The 22,310-nt window shown below is 36.3% G+C and overlaps 1 protein-coding gene across 2 annotated transcripts in view; it reads left to right on the top strand.

Annotated features, from left to right (window-relative positions):
• Positions 1 to 22,310, top strand: part of BTAF1 (B-TFIID TATA-box binding protein associated factor 1) — a 92,852-nt gene that overhangs the window by 29,859 nt on the left and 40,683 nt on the right. For both annotated transcript variants that reach the window (XM_029245212.1, XM_029245213.1), the window contains 6 exons: positions 605 to 694; positions 1,611 to 1,706; positions 1,806 to 1,982; positions 2,692 to 2,832; positions 3,651 to 3,775; positions 6,479 to 6,599. In XM_029245212.1, coding sequence (XP_029101045.1) covers positions 605 to 694; positions 1,611 to 1,706; positions 1,806 to 1,982; positions 2,692 to 2,832; positions 3,651 to 3,775; positions 6,479 to 6,599 — 750 coding nt within the window. The remainder of the gene's footprint in view (positions 1 to 604; positions 695 to 1,610; positions 1,707 to 1,805; positions 1,983 to 2,691; positions 2,833 to 3,650; positions 3,776 to 6,478; positions 6,600 to 22,310) is intronic.

Below are 22,310 nucleotides of genomic sequence, written 5' to 3' on the forward strand. Positions count from 1 at the left end.
TTTTGGAATACCCTTTAGCACTCTTTCTGCTCCTTGATGTACTTCTATTTAAAGCTATTCAAGTCTTAAATGGGGTCTTGAGTAAGTGGGTGCAGTGTCAGTGGCATGTTTCCTCCCTTCCAGATGACACTGCAGAAGGCTACAGGGCTACAGTAAAGTATTAGTCATGAGACATTTTATTTGAATTGTCTTCCTTTGATGCTTAACACTGGTAGCTTTGGAACTTAGTATTGATGTATTTATTTCTAAAATATTGGTGTTTGTGCTATAAAGAACATTATATGATGCTTTTCTCTCCTTTCCTGTGGATGATGCTGAATGCAAGTAGAGGTTAGAGGAGTGACAGCCAGGTGGATTAATATCTCAGAAGGAATTTAGAATAGCTGTTTTCTTGCCTTGATTTTTAAAAAAATTCCACATAATCAAAATTGTTAAATAAATATATGTAATTCTTCTTGGACAATAGAAGAAAAACACATTCTTGTGAAGTACTGCTTAGTTCCAATTTCTTAAAAATCTAATATCCCTTTTTCATATTGAAGCAAAGGTAAACACTGTTCCTTAAGCATTTAACCTCTGATATTTGCTTCTTGGTTCTTATTAGGTTCGACATGGTGCAGGCACTGGACTTAGGGAAATCCTTAAAGCTCATGGGAAAAGTGGTGGTAAAATGGGAGACAGCACTTTAGAAGAGGTAAGTGTAAGTTTAGAAAATCAATAATTATCACCAAGTTTCAGTAGGTGGCCTCTCTTTCCAAGACAGGGAAGTAACGGAGCCATGAAGCAGAAATGAGAGGTAAATAATAAGAAACATGGAAAGGTGAACATAAGGAAAAAGATAAAAAGGTTAGGAAGAGATTTATTTATATTATTTATAGACGAAGAATGAGTTCAAGGGAAAGATATGTCTGGAAATATTGAGTGGAAAAATATGTAGAAGCACTAGTATTTGAGCAGGATATAAGGGATTAGAATGTAGAGTAAGGTGAATGAAAGGATAGTTTAAAGGTCAGTAAGTAACATGGTGTTAAAATGGAGACACTGGTGGGGCTTCCCTGGTGGCGCAGTGGTTGAGAGTCCGCCTGCCGATGCAGGGGACACGGGTTCGTGCCCCGGTCCGGGAAGATCCCACATGCCGTGGAGCGGCTGGGCCCGTGAGCCATGGCCGTTGAGCCTGCGCGTCTGGAGCCTGTGCTCCGCAACGGGAGAGGCCACAACAGTGAGAGGCCCGCGTACTGCAAGAAAAAAAAAAAAAAATGGAGACACTGGTAATAGGCTAGATAATAGATACATGATAGATATAATTAATATCAGAGCAGCCTTAAGTGGTTTCTTAATTTCTCTTGGAGTGCAAGTAAAATAATAGAATTCATGAATTTTAAAAATTTTGGTACAGTATATCTAATAATCATCGAAGAGGATGTGATTAATATTAAAGATAGTAATTGGGACTATTCCATATTTTGGTTATTGTTCCTACAGCTAAAATAATCTGTCCCAGTATTTTGTTTCAGTTTACTATACTATAATAGTTTAGTTTTAGTTTTTGGACCTAATATGTTTCCCTTAATATGTTTTAATACGTTATTAAAAAGTGATCATTTTAACAGATGATTCAACAGCATCAAGAGTGGTTGGAAGACTTGGTTATTAGACTCCTTTGTGTGTTTGCATTAGACAGATTTGGAGACTTTGTTTCTGATGAAGTAAGTATCGCCTAAGGGAGGCTTTACCCAATCAAATTTCAGATTCTTACAAAATAAGTTTTTTTGCAAATGTGAGTTATCTTACTTTCTCATTTGTAGGTTGTGGCACCAGTTCGTGAAACTTGTGCTCAGACATTAGGTGTGGTGTTAAAACACATGAATGAAACAGGAGTTCATAAGACTGTGGACGTGCTGCTTAAATTACTTACACAAGAACAATGGGAAGTTAGACATGGTGGTCTGCTAGGAATAAAATATGCTTTGGCAGTTCGTCAGGTAAACACTTCAGTTTTTGAAGCATGTATGGGAGAGTTTTTTCCCCCTCTTAGTTTATTTTCATTAATTAAATGAATTGGCCCTAGATTCTTAGTGTTACAGGTAAGCCAGTCCTTCAAGATTTGCCTTGTTGAGGTAGTATCATAGAGATAGGTGATGCTAATAAGAATTCAAGTACAAATTAAAAGATAGGCTTGGAAACCTGTTTCTATTTCATAGCAAGACCAGTTCTCGGTGAGATTCCTAGTGTATGATCACAGGAGTAGCCTCTGGGAGCTGCCTTTATTGGGGCGATTGAAAAAAGGGTAGTTTGGAGTAATGAGAAGCAGGAAGAGATGGCTTTCTTTTCCCTCTTCTCTTGTATTCCCTTTGGTTGTCAGTGGTGTTGAATGAGAAATAGAAGTTAAGGTTCTAGCACAGGGGTGTGTATGTGTGTGTATTCACACTGGGAATTCATAGTCCCGCCTTGAAAACATGTTCTGATGTTTCAAGTCACAATGAATAATGAAGTACTTGATACTGTTATGTTCTTTTTGAAATGAGATTAGTTACCTAGGCATCTGTTGATGTTATTTTTCGTTTCCATTTACGTGATTCTTTTAAAATAAATATTGGAATTTGTGCTTCCATATGTAAATTTAATAAAAGATGTTTAAGCACAATAATTGTACTATAGAAAATTAATCTATTTTGATCTACTCTTTTACAGGATGTAATTAATACTTTATTGCCTAAAGTTTTAACTAGAATAATTGAAGGACTCCAGGATCTTGATGATGATGTGAGAGCTGTTGCTGCAGCATCATTAGTACCTGTGGTAGAAAGCCTTGTGTATCTTCAGACACAAAAAGTAAATATTTTTGCATTTTCTTCATGTAGAGCCTGTTTACATTTGAGGTGTAGCATGTTAGGAAAAACAGACTTTTTTCGCCATTCTCCATTGTTCTTATGACAAATAACCCTCTGATGCATGGAATCTCGATTATATATTATCCTTGGGAAGAGTGAACTGTGTCTATTTATCTTTCCCTTTCATGTACAGAATATGTAGGGAACTTCCTTGAGAAGGAAGCAACCATCCCTTCTTCATTTCATTCCCAGTTTTTAGGCATATGAGATTTTTGTTTGCTTTGATTTTGGTTTTGGCTTTTGGTTTTTTAATCTGGTTTCATCTTTGAAATGCCTCTTTTCAGATCTATCTGACTTCCTTTTGTATTATCAAAACTGGAACACATGTATTTGGGAGTGCGGCAAGCAGTACTTTGAAAGCTCAGAAACTAAATTTGTCCTTCCATGATGATTAGGAATGTATTAAATATATTAAATTACTTTACTCAGAGAGTCCTGACATGTGTGTCTACACTGTATTGGTTTCAAAGTTTAGTTTTTTACATAAAATAGAGTATTGGATAACTTATTTCCTGAATTCTCCATCCCATTATGAGCCTCATGAGAAAGGGCAGTGCCAAGGTAGAGTTGAGTGGCATTAAAAAGAGAGGTAGAGAATTGTTAAAGGCTTCTTAACTTTGCTCAAAACTGGCATTATCCAGGGTCATTGGGATTGTATATGTTGTTGAATCGGTAGTGACTCCTGAGATACAATTTGACATGACTCGGGAATATTTCTTGCAAAATTAATAATTGTTTTCTTGATAACTAATCTTACAGGTACCCTTCATTATAAATACATTATGGGATGCTCTTCTGGAACTAGATGATCTGACAGCTTCAACAAATAGTATTATGACTCTTCTTTCATCCTTGTTAACTTATCCTCAGGTTCAACAATGCAGGTAATTATTTCTATTCAGTGGAAAAAGTAAAAAGTGTTTACACACATTTCCAGATAATTAAGCCTAAAAATACAATAGTCTAGCACCGTTTAGAACAGTATGGTGAGTTGGGGATGCCAAAGACAGTTATTTCCAGGAGGACTTTTCTTCTTGACTGTCTAGCCACCAGCTCTTTTGGGGCAGGAACTTAGGTCATATTCTTGGGTTAGCTCATTTATATAATTCTTCGATTTGTTCATCCTGTAATAGTTAACATTAGAAATACAATTATTACATATTATTTTCACCTCTAGCCCCAGACTATGGAATTTTAGCCTTTGTGACATTTAGTTAATAGAATTACCGTTGAACATGTTTTATTTTTTCCAAAATTTGCTACTCTGTAAACTTTTTCTTTGTGATGTTCACTTCAACTCTTGTTCTTGATTTCAATAATCAGTCATCAGGAAGGGAATACATAATAATGTAATATAACGTCCAAAGGCAGAGTCTGGGTGAAGCCAAAACATAAACCAAAAATTTAAAGTGTTGTTTATTTTCCTATCCTGATACTTGAAATGAAGCTCAGCTAATTAATGTATTCCCTACCTTTTAGACTGGCTCCTGAATATTATTTTCTATTAATAGTATCCTTGGAGATAGAGAAGAAAATCGTATGCAACTTAAAAAAAAAAATCACAGATGAGAAAGTTATTCTTCTTAGCCTAGTGAGAGTGTTCAATGGATGTTTATGTGGTTATGATTATAAATGATTTCTGGTTCTGTGAGTGCATCTATTTCCAATGAAAATCATCAATGTGTGAAAAATGTTTCAAATAATACTGACCTGCTGGTAGTCCTTCAATGTTAAATTTAGGCTAGTAGGACAGCTCACAAATTGGAGTAGCAAAATAAATGCCTATAAAATGAAGAAAAAAGTTGAAGTGGTAGTGCATATATGGCGTTTCCTAATTTTCAGATGCTTTCATTGGTATAGGGATTAAATCAGTTAATCTATATGAAAACCCTTCTCAAGCTTCAAAATGCAAGAGTTCTTAATTACTCTATATCAGGGGTTGGCAAACTTTTTCTGCCCAGATAGTGATGTTTTGGCTTTGTGGGCCATATGATCTCTGTCAAAACTACTCAACTCTGCCATTGTAGCACAAAAGTAGTCATAGATAATACATAAAGGAATGAACATGCCTGCGATCCAATAAAACTTTATTTAAAAAAACCAAGTAGAGTGGATTTGAACTGTGAGCCTTAGTTTGTTGGCACCTGCCCTAAATAAAGACTTTGGACTTTTAAAAAAAATAATCAAGTGGACAGTGTCTGGAAAGCTAGATAATGTAAACAAAAATGAAAGAATGTAGTGAAAATTCTGTTAATTCAATGAGAAATAATGTAGTTTTTGATTTTTTTTTCAAAATTGCCTTAGAAAATTTGCTTCATATGTTTTGATATTTGGCAGATACTTTCCAGCTTATGTAAGAAGAAATGCAGCATGTATTTGGAGCATGAACAGTTACACTATTAACAAGACCTGTTATAATGCTTTTATAATACATATTTGACTGTTTTATGTCCATGTGTGCATGTGTTTTAAGTTATAATTTTATAAGTAAATTTACTAAATGTGTAAATAAATTTAAGAAGTGATGTTCATACAAACCTGCAGGTAATGAAAGTAGCATTAAAAGATGGACCTCCTGAGAGGAACCAAAAGAACAGATAAATAGTTACAACGACATATTCTTTTTTCCTCATTTCTTTTTCTACAGAGTTATATATTTCAAGTGCTAGTTATAAATAATTTCCTAATTTGAGGTAACTTTTATAAATGACTCACGGATGTGACAGGAATCTTAGTCCAAGTTGTTAGCCTACACGTGGCTTTGCTTGCTTTCCCATTTAAAATCTAATCTGTGAGGGGCTTCCCTGGTGGCGCAGTGGTTGGGAGTCCGCCTGCCGAATCAGGGGACACAGGTTCGTGCCCTGGTCCGGGAAGATCCCACATGCCGCGGAGCGGCTGGGCCCGTGAGCCATGGCCGCTGAGCCTGCGTGTCCGGAGCCTGTGCTCCGCAATGGGAGAGGCCACAACAGTGAGAGGCCCGCGTACAGCAAAAAAAAAAAAAAAAATCTAATCTGTGAGAAGGAAGATAATTTGAATTTTCCTAACTTAGTAATGCTAGATCAGGATAACAAATTTCAAATCTACTACCATACCATCTCTTGTTTCTTTTGATATGTGATAGAGATGGCCCCAGAGGGGGTTGTAAGTTATGTGCACCTATTGGTTACCCATTGGGGTTAGCCATGGGAAAGTAGTAAGGATTAGCAATCCTGATTTTGTGTAGGCTGACTACCAGCTAAGATACATGCCCCCATTTTCCTGAGTAAGAACAGACTGAGAATAAGTGCAGTTATATTGGAAAGTTCTAATTTGATAAAGGTTAATTCATGGCATTAGTGCCACAGAACAACCTAATGTTAATATTTCTACTCTTCTTTATGACCGCATTTGCTCTGTCTGTACTGGTACTATATAATAACGGTTTTGAGTGAGGTTGTTAAGCGAATGTTCATATGAAAATTGTATTGTCTTTTTAGAATTTATTCATCAAAAAAGATGCTAGGTCCACAAGGAATTGATACTTAGATAATGTATCAATAGAGCTTCAACTGAGAATGAGTAAGATTAATTTGTGTCTTCTTTATTAGTATTCAGCAGTCACTCACAGTTTTAGTTCCACGAGTCTGGCCTTTTTTGCATCACACTATATCATCAGTTCGAAGAGCAGCATTGGAAACTCTGTTCACTTTATTATCAACTCAAGACCAGGTAAGAACTAATTACCATAGTAATCTTGAAATTTATATAAATTAATTTTGTAAAATAAATATGATCACCAGGTTACCCTTGCTTCACATAAAGATCAGGAGAATGCTAGGCCTAGTAAAATTGTATGGTGACTCTGTAGACACATAAGAATGTAATCACCATAAGGGCAGAAATATTTTAATATTTTGTTGTAGTTTGTATTCCCAGCACTTGGAATATTGCTTAACACATGGATGGCCCTCAGTGAGTATTTGTCAAATGAAAGATTGATTGAATATTCCCTTCCTGTCAGAGACTTGTTGTTCATTCTTTTCTTGCTCTGTGTGGTTGACAGTTGGATGATTGGCAAAACTCATCCCAGGTTAGAAGGCTACATTTGAAGCTCTGCAGTATGACTCTAAAGACTGATAATAAAATTGCTAGGCACTTACCTTCTCTTAAGGATTACTCAATCTTAAGAGCATGGTATTTCAAAGGATAGTATACTTCAGGAATAACACAATGAAATGCCTACAGAGAACCTTCAGGTAATATCACTGTGTGAATGGAATCTGTTAATGAGCTGAGGAGTCCTTGCCCTGTCTGTAAAAGGCTTCACATTCCTATTTTAAAAATAGCCCTAAAGGTCAAACAAAATACTAGAATTTAGGGTAACACCATAAGGAATCTATTCTTCTATCATGCTGTTATTTATAGATACTGCAGTTTGAGACGGTTGTCTTCAAAAAGCAGTGATTAATTTTTTAGACAATTTAGTAGGGATAAATGTCTCTTTTGTGTTCACTAACCATGCATTCATATGTGAATTAGGAATATTCCATGTAGACCTACTTTAATCTACAACATGATGTTGTGTTGCACTACCATGAATCAATGTTTGTAAAGTTTCGTTTTACATTATCTTTTTTGTCTAATCACTGTCTTCTAAGGAAAAACTATCAGGTCTGTTTTATAATCCTTAGTTGATCAGGCATGGGTTCATATGACAAAACCGGCATGGGTTGTTCTGAGTTTTCACTTCATTTTTGTTTTACTTTTGTGAGTTTTGCCTAAATGTTTTTGATGTAAATATTCTTAAATTCACTTTCGGTAGACCTCTTGAAGTTATCAAATTTCTTCCCTTCATGTTGTTGTTGTTGTTGTTTGGAGCAGTTTTAAGTTTATAGAAAAACAGCGAAAAGTACATAGTTCCCATATGCCCCTACCCATATGCACACAGTTTCCCCTTTAGCTAAGATCTTGCATTAGTGTAGTACATTTGTTACAGTTGATAAACCAATGTTGATATATTATTAACAAAGTCTACAGTTTACATTAGGGTTCACTCTTTGTATTGTAGATTCTATGGGTTTTGATAAATGTACAGTGGTATGTGTCCACCATTAGAGTAACATAGAGAATAGTTTCACTGCCCTAAAAAATGCCTGTGCCCCACATATGCATTTCTACTTTTCCTCCCTTCAGAGCCTTAGCAACCACTGATCCTTTTACTGTCTTCATGGTTTTGCCTTTTGCAGAATGTCATATAGTTGGAGTCATGTAGTAAGTAGCCTTTTAAGAGAGGCTTTTTTTCATTTAGCAGTACAGAAGTAAGGTTCCTCCATGTCTTTTTGTGACTTGATAGCTCATTTCTTTTTATCACTGAATAATGTTCCATTGTATGGATGTAACACAGTTCATATATTCACCTATTGAAGGATATTTTTGTTTCTTTCTGTTTGGGCCATTATGAACAAAGTTTTAAACATTCATGTGCAGGTTTTTGTATGGGCATAGTTTTCAGTGAAATACCAAGGAGCATAATTGCTGGATCATATAGTAAGAGTATGTTTAATTTTATAAGAAAGTGTCTTCCAAAAGTGGCTGCACCATTTTACATTTCCACCAGCAGTGAATGAGAGTTTGTGTTGCTCTACATCATCTCCCAGCATTTGATGTTGTCAGTGTTGTGGATTTCAGCCTTTCTAATAAGTGTATAGTGGTATCTCACTATAGTTTTAATTTGCAGTTCCCTAATGATATATGATGTTAAACATCTTTTCATATGCTTTTTACCATCTATATTTCTTCTTTAATGAAGTGTTCAGATCTTTTCCCTATTTTTAAATTGGGTTGTTTTCTTACTGTTGAATTTTAAGATTTCTTTGGATATTTTGTATACGAGTTCCTCATTGTTCTTTTAAGCCTTTCTGTTCTTTATAAGGTGATTAAGCCACCTGCAGTATCTTTTAAACTTAACTTTTGTGGCATTATTTCTTTAGTAATGTCAACTTTATTTACATTATTAGGAAATCAGGTATTTCATATAAATCAGTTTTCTAAATAGTTGAAACATACTTTTTTGCCACCAAAAATAGTCACCCATTAAAATCATTGACAAACCTGGTTATCATCTTAAAGTATATTAAACATAAGTTTTTTTTTTTGTTTGTTTTGTTTTTTGTGGTACGCGGGCCTCTCACTGTTGTGGCCTCTCCCGTTGCGGAGCACAGGCTCCGGACATGCAGGCTCAGCGGCCACGGCTCATGGGCCCAGCCGCTCCGCGGCATGTGGGGTCCTCCCGGACCGGGGCATGAACCCATGTCCCCTGCATCGGCAGGTGGACTCTCAACCACTGCGCCACCAGGGAAGCCCATAAGTTAATATTTTTTGATGTATGAGTCACCAAGATGATTTATTGGTCAATAGTGTGCTTGCTTATTACAGTATACCATGGGAATATTGAGATACATGAGTCACACTGCTTCTTTTTCAGTTGCTTTTTCCTAGGTGTTTTTTTTTTTTTCCCTCTCAGCTGTCAATTGTGATTTCTCACTTTTGTCCATATTAAAATCTGGTTCCTCCTCTCATGTTTCAAAATTTTTTGATCCCAAAATTGCTCCAAATCCCCTTCAAAATTGTTTTAGCCCCTCAGTGATTGGTTTGTTTGTTTGTTTTTTAAATAAATTTATTTATTATTCATTTTTGGCTGCGTTGGGTCTTCGTTGCTGCGTGCAGGCTTTCTCTAGTTGAGGCGAGTGGAGGCTACTCTTGGTTGCAGTGCGCGGGCTTCTCATTACGGTGGCTTCTCTTGTTGCGCAGCACAGGCTCTATGCGCGTGGCTCAGTAGTTGTGGTGCACGGGCTTAGTTGCTCTGCAGCATGTGGGATATTCCTGGACCAGGGCTCAAGCCCGTGTCCCCCGCATTGGCAGGCAGATACTTAACCACTGCGCCACCAGGGAAGTCCTCAATGATTGTTGATATTGGCTATTAAAATTATGTGGTTGTGAAAACATCTCTACGGTGTTCTGTGATGTTGATTTCTTTTTATTCGGGGCTTTATTTATTTATTTATTTAGGTCCTTTGACCAAATTTGAATTTGCCTTTACTGGCTTGTAAATGAATGCTTTGGCCTTAGCATATGTAAAAGATTGACGATGATGACTGTCATTTCTTATACCAGAACTCTATTGTGTTTGTATGTGATTTGTGGTACGTCAGCCATCACTTATGCATAGGCCCTCAATATTTGTTAAATAAATTTATATAAAATTCAGTTCAGGGTGTTACGGGAAATTATCAATAAGAAAAAAATCCTACATGGCTCTTACTTTGAAAAAATTTATGGTATGATTGTGATAAGACTCTTATGTAATAAGTTTAATAACCTCTGCAAATAAATAATGGAAGACCAGAATAAGACAGGTGTCAGGAAGCAGCATTGAAGGCTAGACTAAGTGCTGAAAGATCAGGAGGATTTGGGTGATAAGGTTAAAAAAAAGTCATCTTCCCTTACTTCTTCCTATTTAACATCTAATATCTTTAATACATACTTCTATAAGCATCTCATTTTTCTGAATAATATGTCAGTTTCAAATTAGGCAAGTTATACAGACTGTATTGAACAAAAGAGCTTTTCCAGTCTCCTCCTTTTAGACATTTAAATCTATCCTACTTCCATATCTTCCGTCCAGTTATTCTGATATGTGCATAATCCTTTATTTTTCTAGGTTTTAATATTTATTGTATTTCCTGTGTCCTTTTGTGTTTGTTATCTATGCCTCTTCTTTTTCTCTTCTTAAAAAAATTTTAATGGTGTCACTAATGAAATTTCCCATTGTTACTATCTATCCTGTATCTTCAGAGTGTCTTTTTACTAAAAGCATTGCTGTCAGTGAAACTTAATATTGATGCATGTAGATTATTTTGTGCTTCGTCACTGCCCTGAGCCTTGCTCTCCAGTAGCCTCACCATTGGAGGCTGTAGTTATGGTGCATATCACCCACTCTTAGTACATTCCACTTTTTGGCCCCCACATATATCCTTTACTATTTTGTTTGATTTTTTGTTCTGTTTTTTCCCAAAATAATACTATAAAGCCAAACCCTTTCAGATTACTTTTCTTACTACCACCACCTCTTTTTCATTTTTTTAACTTTGGGAAATTATTTAAATAGAAAAAAGAGGGAATTATAAAACAACATTCATCTATCCACTATCCACACTTGGCATTTGTTATAATTCTTACTTGCTTCAAGTTTTTTTCATGAAAAATATAAAGAATAAATGGTAACCCCCTTAGAACATCACCTATTTTCTAATTTACCCATTTTCTTTCTTCTGTATATTTATAAAAAAATATTATTGTCCTTTCCCTAATAGTTGGCTCTTTAAGGTTTGGAATCAGTCTTTGTATATTTAGTTTCTACGCAGTCATAGTATTTTTAAAAGGGGAGAATTTGAGTTAAGTCTCAGGATAATTTGGGGGACCATAGCCTCATTTACTTGCAAACTTGTTAGTAATTTGTCATTGCCTACTACATTAGAATTAAATTCCAGTCTTTCTTGTTCTTCTGTTATTTGGCTCTTGTCAGCCTTTTCCTCTGCTATTCCCTAATATTGTCCACGTCTACCCCTGTATCCCAGTTGTAACCATGTTACGTACTTTTGATGAGAGTATCTTTGTACATGGCTCATCACCAACACTACCTGCCCCCAGCCACACACACATTTTCTCTCCTAAATATTCGCTCCGTTTCTTCCTCGCTGTAACTTTCCTTCAGGAAACAGGTCAGATTTCTAGGGCCATAAAGTTATTCTGACTTATACAACTCACTATGATTTTTCTTTATCTAAAACATTATTTAAATAAAGTCATTATGCAGTGAAAAGCATTTATTTAATGGTTATTGTTAATCTTGTGATTTTGGCAACATTATTTGCTTTCTGAGAAGATAGCAGAGTAAACCATGTATGATGCTTTTATCTGTTATTGTGTTCCTCCCATGGCATTACCTGATAGTTATTATAGACTGATTAATAGCTATGCACAGACTCTTGTAATGCAAGCCCATGGTCTCTCACCTGCAATTTTGAAATCCAGCACTTTTGTAAGTTGGGTCAACTTATAAAACTACTTATTTGGCAGAAAAACCTGACCATTCTGAGTAAGTCTTTATCCTACTTAATGTGCCTATTCACAAATTTTGCTGCAGAAATATTAATATATTTTATTCAGATGCTGCCTCAGACTCTATTGAGGATATTACATAACATATGGTATATACAACCTCATTACTGTTCTAAAATTTGAAAAAATTCTGAATTTTAAAACATATTTGGCTCCAGGGAATTTGGACTACAGATGTTAGGCCTGTTGTGACAATAAAATATACCTTCATATAGCTTGCTTTACTTTTTTCTGAGCTGCATTCTATCACTGTTGTTTCCTCTTCAGTGGTTTAATGAAAAGATCCCTTAACTAAACAGAGAATCTGGGTTCTAACCTTAGCTCTACCATTTGTTAGCTTTATGACCTTGATCAAGTTTATTTAACCCTCTGGTGATAATCTCTATTGATCCTTTTTCAGAGTAATATATTGACCAAGTAAGATACTGTATATGAAAGTGCCTTAATTCTGTACAAATACAAATTATTAATAGTACAGACATAACAATAATAATTAACACACTTCTTGGAAATCTTTCCTAACAATTTCAAAATCTTATTTGTATTCTAGGGTGTAAGAATGATATGTAATTGTAGTAATAATAATCCAGGCTATTATTGAGAGCTTAACTTCATGCTGTGAATTTCAGTAAGCACTATAAATGGGGTGGCTATTGCCATTCCTATTTTGCACATGAGGGAACTGATGATCAAAAATTAAGAAACCTTCCCAAGCTCACAGCTACACATCTCATAGTAAGTGACTCAACTCAGATTTAGATCCAATTCTTGCTGACTTTCAGCTTCTAGTTCTAGAAGACAAAATGGAATGTGTCTCTTGCATTACCTTCCCATTTCTGAATATGAAGTCACCTTAAGTCCAAAGTGAAAAAAACTTCAGAGCTAATTTACTAGTTAGCTCTGTTTTCGTTTCAGTTCCTAGCTTCTCAACCTATTCCCCTCAATAATTCCAAGGTAATTTAGTGATGCCAAACCTCACTGTAGCTCAGTGCATCAGTACCTCATAAAGACTGATGCCTCTGTTCCATTGGAAGTATTTTGATTATCTTTAGTAATTTTGTGTTTTGTTTTGCTTTGTAAAACCAGAAGACTTTATAAGGAAGATATCCTAAATCTTAAAATTTATCCGATCGTAAGTGTGTATACATAGCACAGGGAGATCAGCTCGATGCTTTGTGACGACCTAGAGGGGTGGGATAAGGAGGGTGGGAGGGAGGCTCAAGAGGGAGGGGTATGGGGATATATGTATACATACAGCTGATTCACTTTTGTTGTACAGCAGAAACTAACACAACATTGTAAAGCAGTTATACTCCAGTAAAGATGGGAAAAGAAAAGTGCATATGCAGATATGCTCATCTCTAAAATGTTTTTGTGTAGAATCACAGTTAATATAGTTATTTATGAAATAATAAACTCTCATTTCTTTATTTATTTGGCTGTACCATGCAGCTTGCGGGGGATCTTAGTTCCCTGATTACGGATCAAATCCGGGCCCCCGGCAGTGGAAGCACAGAGTTCTAACCACTGGACTACCAGGGAATTCCCAAAATCTCATTTCTTTTACACTTCCATGTGACATACCTTGGCATCTGTGAAAATAAATTGTTTAATCCCTGTGCCTTTATCTCTGTTGTTAACATATGAAAGTATTGGCAAGCCTGGCTTCTCAGGGAGTATGAAATAAGAACTCTTAAGCAAACCAAATTAATTTCATTTGGTAATGACTTAAAATCAAGATGTAACTTTTTTTTTTTTCTGAACTAGGAGCTTGACAAAGTGAAGTAATTGATCACTTGCTTTTCCTTTTATTAAAAAATTATTTTTTATTGGAGTATAGTTGATTTACAATGTTGTGTTAGTTTCTGCTGTACAGCAAAGTGAATCAGTTATACATACCCATATATTCACTCTTTTTTAGATTCTATTCTCATATGAGTCATTACTTGTTTTTCCTTTCTATAGACTATTTATTCATGCGAGTTTATCTATGAATGTATATGTCTATCAGCGAACTACTTTAGTGGAATGTCTAGATTAATGAGTCTTGATAACCACTATCTGTTTTAACCAGAACTCGACTTCACGATCTAGGAAAACATGCTTCTGGACATTAATCTCTAGTTTAGCCATGTTTTGTTGACTGGGTCAACTTTTCCATTCCATTTGCATCAGTCACTTTGTAAGTCAATCCAGAATTTCAATACATACAGTATTGATTTTTGTTTGAAAGGCAAACATTAGCATGACGCTTATATTTAGCATGAAGACATACACGAGATTGAGTTGGAATCTGGGGCATATTTAGTCCAGGATGGAAGAAAATTTAACGTATGCATATGTAGAGAAGGAAAGAAAGACCAAAAGAATAGAGCTAAGACTTTGGCATTTGAGAACATTAGCATAATTAGGTATTGACCAGGTTTTATAAAGGTATGAAAAGAGGAGAGCAAAGTTTATATATTTAGTTGACTTTCAATAAATATTGGTTGGACAAATAAAACAAGGCATTATAAATTGTCTAAATATAGAATTGGGTTTGTTTTTGTTTTTGGCAGTGGGCCAAAATAGGATTTCAGACCAAATTAGTGGAAGAACACAGAATTCAGTATGATTCATCACTTTGTTGTAGCTTCTTTCCAGATTTTCTTCCCTGCAACCCCAGATCATTTGATACGGAGATAGAAATGATGACGCACTTGCCTGCAGGCAGGAATCAGGTGTTCATGGTAATGATAATCAGATTGCTGCTCTTTTTTTCCACATCTGCCCACTTTGTGGGTGTGCTTGGGGGAAGATAAAAGAGGGGGCACAGCAAAATGGTACAGGCAAGATCTTATCCCACCTAAGATGCCAATTTTGCCAGTTAGGGATTTATTGCCAACTACAGTTGTGGAAAATTTTGCATATTACCAACTATTCCCTGTGACTTTGGACCATTCCCCTAAGCAAGGTAGATTTATTTAACAGATATTTTAGTGCCTACCGTGTGCCTACAATTTTCTAGATACTTATTGGTAAGAGACAAGGTCTCTGCCCTTCTGTTGAACTTAAGACAGGAAACTAAGCAAGACAGGAGAAGACAACTAGACAAGCCCTTATAATTATATAATGGTCATTTCATAAAACTATCAATACGTAATGAGGTAAGTATCTGGGAGGGGAAGAAGACAGTGCTACTGGGTCCCCACTAGCTAAAAGTGAAGTTGAAACTGAGACCTGAAGGATGAGTGGAATTTAACCAGGTGAAGAGCAGGGTAACAGTCAGAGGAAGGAACGTGTGTTAAACTCTGGGAGTAGGAGTGAGCATGACGGCACTAAAGAGGAAGTGAAAGGAAATTGGTCCGGCTGAAGGATAGAGTGTAAGGGAGTATAGATGGCTAGAAGTTTAACCTTGATTTTCTGGTAGAGTGACGTGTCTGATAGGCTTATTTTTGTTTGTCATCAGCTTTCCTTATTAGTTCCATGAAGGCAGAACACGGGAGGGAACACCAATCTGAATAAAGGAGCTGGAAAGAGACTGCCCCATTCTCATCAAATTAAATAACTGTCCTTCATTCCCCTGAGTAATTCCCATAAATGCCCTCCCCTCCATCTGACCCTCACTATAGAAATGTTGGGGACCACATTTAGCACTAACATAAAGCGCTAGCGCTAATATCATGTTAATTATTTAACACAAAACAAAAGAATATTTTTAAAAGCCCTCTTAAAACATGAATTTACTTATAACTTGAGTTGTAGTAGTCCAGGTTATAGTTAATTTAAACCTGGTGAAGTAAACAGTCTGTGGTAGGAATTTTTCTGTATTTTAGATTGCACTCTGCTAGACTAATACTAAAGTCATCAGAACTTTCCAGACTTCGCCTAAGATTAGGAGGGAAATTTTTGACTAGTAGACTCCTAGTTAGTAGCATACTAGAAGTCTATTGACTATTTTTTAAAATTTTGGAATGGAAAATCCCAAGGTGGATAATGTCTAAAGGACTGAAAGTACTACACCCCTCACTGTACCCTACTCCCCAACCAATTTAATTTAATAAACTATAAATAAAAACAACATTAGGTTACCTGCCTAATAAATCATTGTCTACTGGAAGACAGGCACAAAATTAATGAAAGCAGGTGGACGAACTTTCAGATTTGCAAGAGGCAAGTTGACTCTGGATGGGCCAAATTGTACTTAGTAGTATTTTGAGAAAATACTAATAGTGAGCTAAAGCATGTAACTTTTTGCAACCATATCTAAAAGGAGATGCTTGCACAGTTGTTTAGGTGGACTGAATTTGGCCTACGGCTGTTTTCCCAACTTGTATTTTGTATCTTGTATTTTCTGCTAGGCAGACTTTATGTTGTGCTACTGGAGAATATGTGTTTTTTAAAATACTGGTTCCTGTGATGATGGTGATCTGCGTATGCTGGGTCGGGTTTTTTTTGTTTGGTTAGGTTTTTGGTTTCTCTTTATTTTTTTAATTTATTTTTTAAAATTGATTTATTTATTTATTTTTGGCTGCGTTGGGTCTTCGTTTCTGTGCGAGGGCTTTCTCTAGTTGTCGCAAGTGGGGGCCACTCTTCATCGTGGCGCGCGGGCCTCTCACTATTGCGGCCTCTCTTGTTGCGGAGCACAGGCTCCAGACGCACAGGCTCAGTAGTTGTGGCTCACGGGCCTACTTGCTTCGCGGCATGTGGGATCTTCCCAGACCAGGGCTCGAACCCGTGTCCCCTGCATTAGCAGGCAGATTCTCAACCACTGCGCCACCAGGGAAGCCCTCTCTATTTTTTAAATTTTATTTTTCTGTTTATTTATTGACTTCACTTTTTAGAGCAAAATTAAACAGAGTGCCCATCCATATACCCCCTACCCTCCCCCAAACACACCTTCTCCTACCATCAGCATCCCACACCAGAATGGTACATTTGTTACCGTCAGTAAACGAATGTTGACATTATCATTATCAGCTAGTCCATAGTTTATATTAGGCTTCACTGTTTTTTTTTGGCTGCGCCACGCAGCTTACAGGATCTTAGTTTCCCAACCAGGGATTGAACCCTGGCCCTTGGCGGTGAAAGTGTGGAGTCCTAACCACTGGACTGCCAGGGAATTCCCTAGGCTTCACCCTTGATGTTGCACGTTCATTCTGCTGAATTTGACAAATGTGACATCTCTCCGTCATTATTGTATCATACAGAATAGTTTCTCTACCCTAAAAATACTCTACCCTGTGCTCTTTCATCCCTTTCTTCCCCTGGTTGTTTTTAATAATTATAAAGTAGAATTTACTACAGTAAGAAAGATTATAGCCTGAGAAGGCTACTACAATTTATATTATATTCATTGTTTGTAAATATAGGGGAAAACTCTTCCTCTGTAGGTGTGGCTTTGGGATCTACAAGCAACTATTTGGATTTCCAGTGATGGGGTTAGGGGAGAATTAAGAGAGTTGGTAAATATGGTGGGGAGAAATGAGAAGAAATTATGGGAGAGTAATATCAAACTATTTGGTTATTGCTGTTACAGCTTTCCTAATTCTATTAAGATTGTCCCTAATTCTCTCTGCTGAGAAAAGAAAGAGAACTTTTCTTCTTTCCAATTTCCCTTTCCCTTTCAATGGAAAGTAGTTAAGGCATAGCAAATCAGTGAGTAGGCTCCCCCAGCTGTTGATTTTGCAGTCTGTTTTAAACTTCTTTCAAACCATTTTGAGAAACATATTAAAAAGATAGGACCAGGGTTGTTAGTTTTCCACTGGCTAGAAAATTATAGGTAGCTTTCTGAGTTATACATTATCCCTAGATCTTCTCGCTTTCTGGAATTTCAGTTAAATTTTTCAAATTTCTCTTCAGTCTCTTCCAGACAACACAGTTTTTGCTTTAAAAAAAAAAAAAATTGTGGAAGGAGGTAATGTTAAGTACTGTGAACTAGTTAATAGAATTTTTAGCTCTCAACAAGCTTGTAATTTTGAACAATAGACAACATGTGAGATTCCTTTTCTTAGAATTTTAGGCACACAATAGATATTTAATTAAGCACTATTTGATTGCTTGATTTGGGTTGGCTTTTGCATTGCTGAGAAATTCCTTAGATTAAGGTTCTAAACCTGGGCTTAAGGAAATCCCTGAACCCTCTGAAACTGAAAGCAAAATGTTACACCTAAGTGTGTATATAAGTGTATTTTTTTCAGAAAAGGTTGCGTATAGTTTTTTTTTGTTGTTGTTCAAAGATATCTGTATTATCAGTGTCTATTTTCTCCATACTTTTTTTTCACACACACACACTGTATTTTATTTCTACAAGAGATAAATAGACTGACACCAAGGATTGTAAATGGATGACCACAACAAAAGCAACAATGATTGCAATTACCAAACACGAAACACACTCATACTAAGTCATAATATTGACATTCAGTCCAGGAATCCTCCACTGTAACAGCTCCTTTACTTTACAGTGAAAATTGATTTGTATATTTTTTGCCTCTGAGTCCTTGTGGGATTTTTTTTTTATTCAAACAGAAAGTCACAAAAATTATAATCATCCTCATCAGTTCACTCAGTCCCATGTAATTAATTTTTTTTCATCTTGATCTTTTGTTAGCACTTTTATGAGTTCATCAGTTTTCCATTAGAGTTCTGAAAATGCTTATTCATCCAGTTCAGCAGTATAGTCAGTTACCAGAAACCTGTACTTGCCAGAGTCTTTTCCATGAATCCTTGAAGACGAAACCCTTTTATAGGAACATTTTTGCAAAAGCGTCAGAGTACACCCAGAACTGTCCGTAAATGACGGAAGACTTAAAAATGACCAGGTTAAAGATTTGATGAAAGTTCATAATAATGCAGTTGACAAGGAAATTTAGTTACTTCTGAGATATACATTTTAAAGTAATAACTACAATTATGACTTATAACATTATACCAGAACATTTAAGATTTTTAGAAATTTCAAGTAATGCCTGAAAAATTTATATTAACATATGTCCATACAAATAACCCAAAGAAAGTTTAGTATTGTTTTTTGTTTGTTAGTTTGTTTTTTTATACTGCAGGTTCTTATTATTCATCAATTTTATACACATCAGTGTATACATGTCAATCCCAATCGCCCAATTCAGCACACCACCATCCCCACCCCACCGTGGTTTTCACCCCTTGGTGTCCATACGTCTGTTCGCTACATCTGTCTCAACTTCTGCCCTGCAAACCGGTTCATCTGTACCATTTTTCTAGGCTCCACATACATGCGTTAATATACGATACTTGTTTTTCTCTTTCTGACTTACTTCATTCTGTATGACAGTCTCTAGATCCATCCACGTCTCAACAAATGACTCAATTTCATTCCTTTTTATGGCTGAGTAATTCCATTGTATATATGTACCACAACTTCTTTATCCATTCGTCTGTCGATGGGCATTTAGGTTGCTTCCATGACCTGGCTATTGTAAATAGTGCTGCAATGAACATTGGGGTGCATGTGTCTTTTTGAATTATGGTTTTCTCTGGGTATATGCCCAGTAGTGGGATTGCTGGATCATATGGTAATTCTATTTTTAATTTTTTAAGGAACCTCCATACTGTTCTCCATAGTGGCTGTATCAATTTACATTCCCACCAACAGTGCAAGAGGGTTCCCTTTTCTCCGCACCCTCTCCAGCATTTGTTGTTTGTAGATTTTCTGATGATGCCCATTCTAACTGGTGTGAGGTGATACCTCATTGTAGTTTTGATTTGCATTTCTCTAATAATTAGTGATGTTGAGCAGCTTTTCATGTGCTTCTTGGCCATCTGTATGTCTTTGGAGAAATGTCTATTTAGGTCTTACGCCCCGTTTTGGATTGGGTTGTTTCTTTAATATTGAGCTGCATGAGCTGTTTATATATTTTGGAGATTAATCCTTTGTCCATTGATTCATTTGCAAATATTTTCTCCCATTCTGAGGGTTGTCTTTTCATCTTGTTTATGGTTTCCTTGGCTATGCAAAATCTTTTAAGTTTCATTAGGTCCCATTTGTTTATTTTTGTTTTTACTTCCATTATTCTAGGAGGTGGATCAAAAAAGACCTTGCTGTGATTTATGTCAAAGAGTGTTCTTCCTATGTTTTCCTCTAAGAGTTTTATAGTGTCTGGTCTTACATTTAGGTCTGGAATCCATTTTGAGTTTCTTTTTGTGTGTGGTGTTAGGGAGTGTTCTAATTTCATTCTTTTACATGTAGCTCTCCAGTTTTCGCAGCACCACTTATTGAAGAGACTGTCTTTTCTCCACTGTATATCTTTGCCTCCTTTGTCATAGATTAGTTGACCATAGGTGGGTGGGTTTATCTCTGGGCTTTCTATCTTGTTCCATTGATCTATGTTTCTGTTTTTGTGCCAGTACCATATTGTCTTGATTACTGTAGCTTTGTAGTATAGTCTGAAGTCAGAGAGTCAGATTCCTCCAGCTCCATTTTTTTGTTTGTTTGTTTTTTGTTGTTGTTGTTGTGGGTTTTTTTGCGGTACGCGGGCCTCTCACTGTTGTGGCCTCTCCCGGTGCGGAGCACAGGCTCCGGACGCACAGGCTCAGCAGCCATGGGTCACAGGCCTAGCCACTCCGCGGCTTGTGGGATCTTCCCGGACTGGGGCACGAACCCATGTCCCCTGCATTAGCAGGCGGACTCTCAACCACTGCGCCACCAGTGAAGCCCTCCAGCTCCGGTTTTTTCCCTAAAGACTGCTTTGGCTATGCCGGGTCTTTTGTGTCTCCATACAGATTTTAAGGTGATTTGTTCTAGTTCCATAAAAAATGCCATTGGTAATTTGATAGGGATTGCATTGAATCTGTAGACTGCTTTGGGTAGTACAGTCATTTTCACAATTTTGGTTCTTTCAATCCAAGAACATGGTATATCTCTCCATCTGTTGGTATCATCTTTAATTTCTTTCATCAGTGTCTTATAGTTTTCTGCATACAGGTCTTTTGTCTCTCTAGGTAGGTTTATTCCTAGGTATTTTATTCTTTTTGTTGCAGTGGTAAATGGGAGTGTTTCCTTAATTTCTCTTTCAGATTTTTCATCATTAATGTATAGGAATGCAAGAGATTTCTATGCATTAATTTTGTATTCTGCAACTTTACCAAATTCATTGATTAGCTCTAGTAGTTTTCTGGTGGCATTTTTAGGGTTCTCTATATATAGTATCGTGTCATCTGCAAACAGTGACAGTTTTACTTCTTCTTTTCCTATTTGTATTTCTTTTTCTTCTCTGATTGCCATGGCTAGGACTTCCAAAACTATGTTGAATAATAGTGGTGAGAATGGACATCCTTGTCTAGTTCCTGATCTTAGAGGAAATGCTTTCAGTTTTTCACCATTGAGAATGATGTTTGCTGTGGGTTTGTCATATATGGCCTTTATTATGTTGAGGTAGGTTCCCTCTATGCCCACTTTCTGGAGAGTTTTTATCATAATTGGGTGTTGAATTTTGTCAAAAGCTTTTTTGCATCTATTGAGATGATGATATGGTTTTTCTTCTTCAATTTGTTAATATGGTGTATCACATTGATTGATTTGCATATATTGAAGAATCCTTGCATCCCTGGGATAAATCGCACTTGATCGTGGTGTATGATCCTTTTAATGTGTTGTTGGATTCTTTTTGCTAGTATTTTGTTGAGTAATTTTGCATCTATATTCATCAGTGATATTGGTCTGTAATTTTCTTTTTTTGTAGTATCTTTGTCTGGTTTTGGTATCAGGGTGATGGTGGCCTCATAGAATGAGTTTGGGAGTGTTCCTTCCTCTGCAATTTTTTGGAAGAGTTTGGGAGGGATGGATTTTAGCTCTTCTCTAAATGTTTGATAGAATTCACCTGTGAAGCCATCTGGTCCTGACCTTTTGTTTTTAATCACAGATTTTTAATCACAGTTTCAATTTCATTACTTGTGATCGGTCTATTCATATTTTCTGTTTCTTCCTGGTTCAGTCTCAAAAGGTTATGCCTTTCTAAGAATTTGTCCATTTCTTCCAGGTTGTCCATTTTATTGGCATAGAGTTGCTTGTAGTAGTCTCTTAGGATGCTTTGTATTTCTGCAGTGTCTGTTGTAACTTCTCCTTTTTCATTTCTAATTTTATTAATTTGAGTCCTCTCCCTCTTTTTCTTGATGAGTCTGGTTAATGGTTTATCAATTTTGTTTATCTTCTCAAAGAACCAGCTTTTAGTTTTATTGATCTTTGCTATTGTTTTCTTTGTTTCTACTTCATTTATTTCTGCTCTGATCTTTATGATTTCT

This window comes from Monodon monoceros, unplaced genomic scaffold (assembly GCF_005190385.1).
Source record: "Monodon monoceros isolate NGI ecotype Baffin Bay Population unplaced genomic scaffold, NGI_Narwhal_1 Super_Scaffold_4, whole genome shotgun sequence".
Taxonomy (NCBI): Eukaryota; Metazoa; Chordata; class Mammalia; order Artiodactyla; family Monodontidae; genus Monodon; species Monodon monoceros.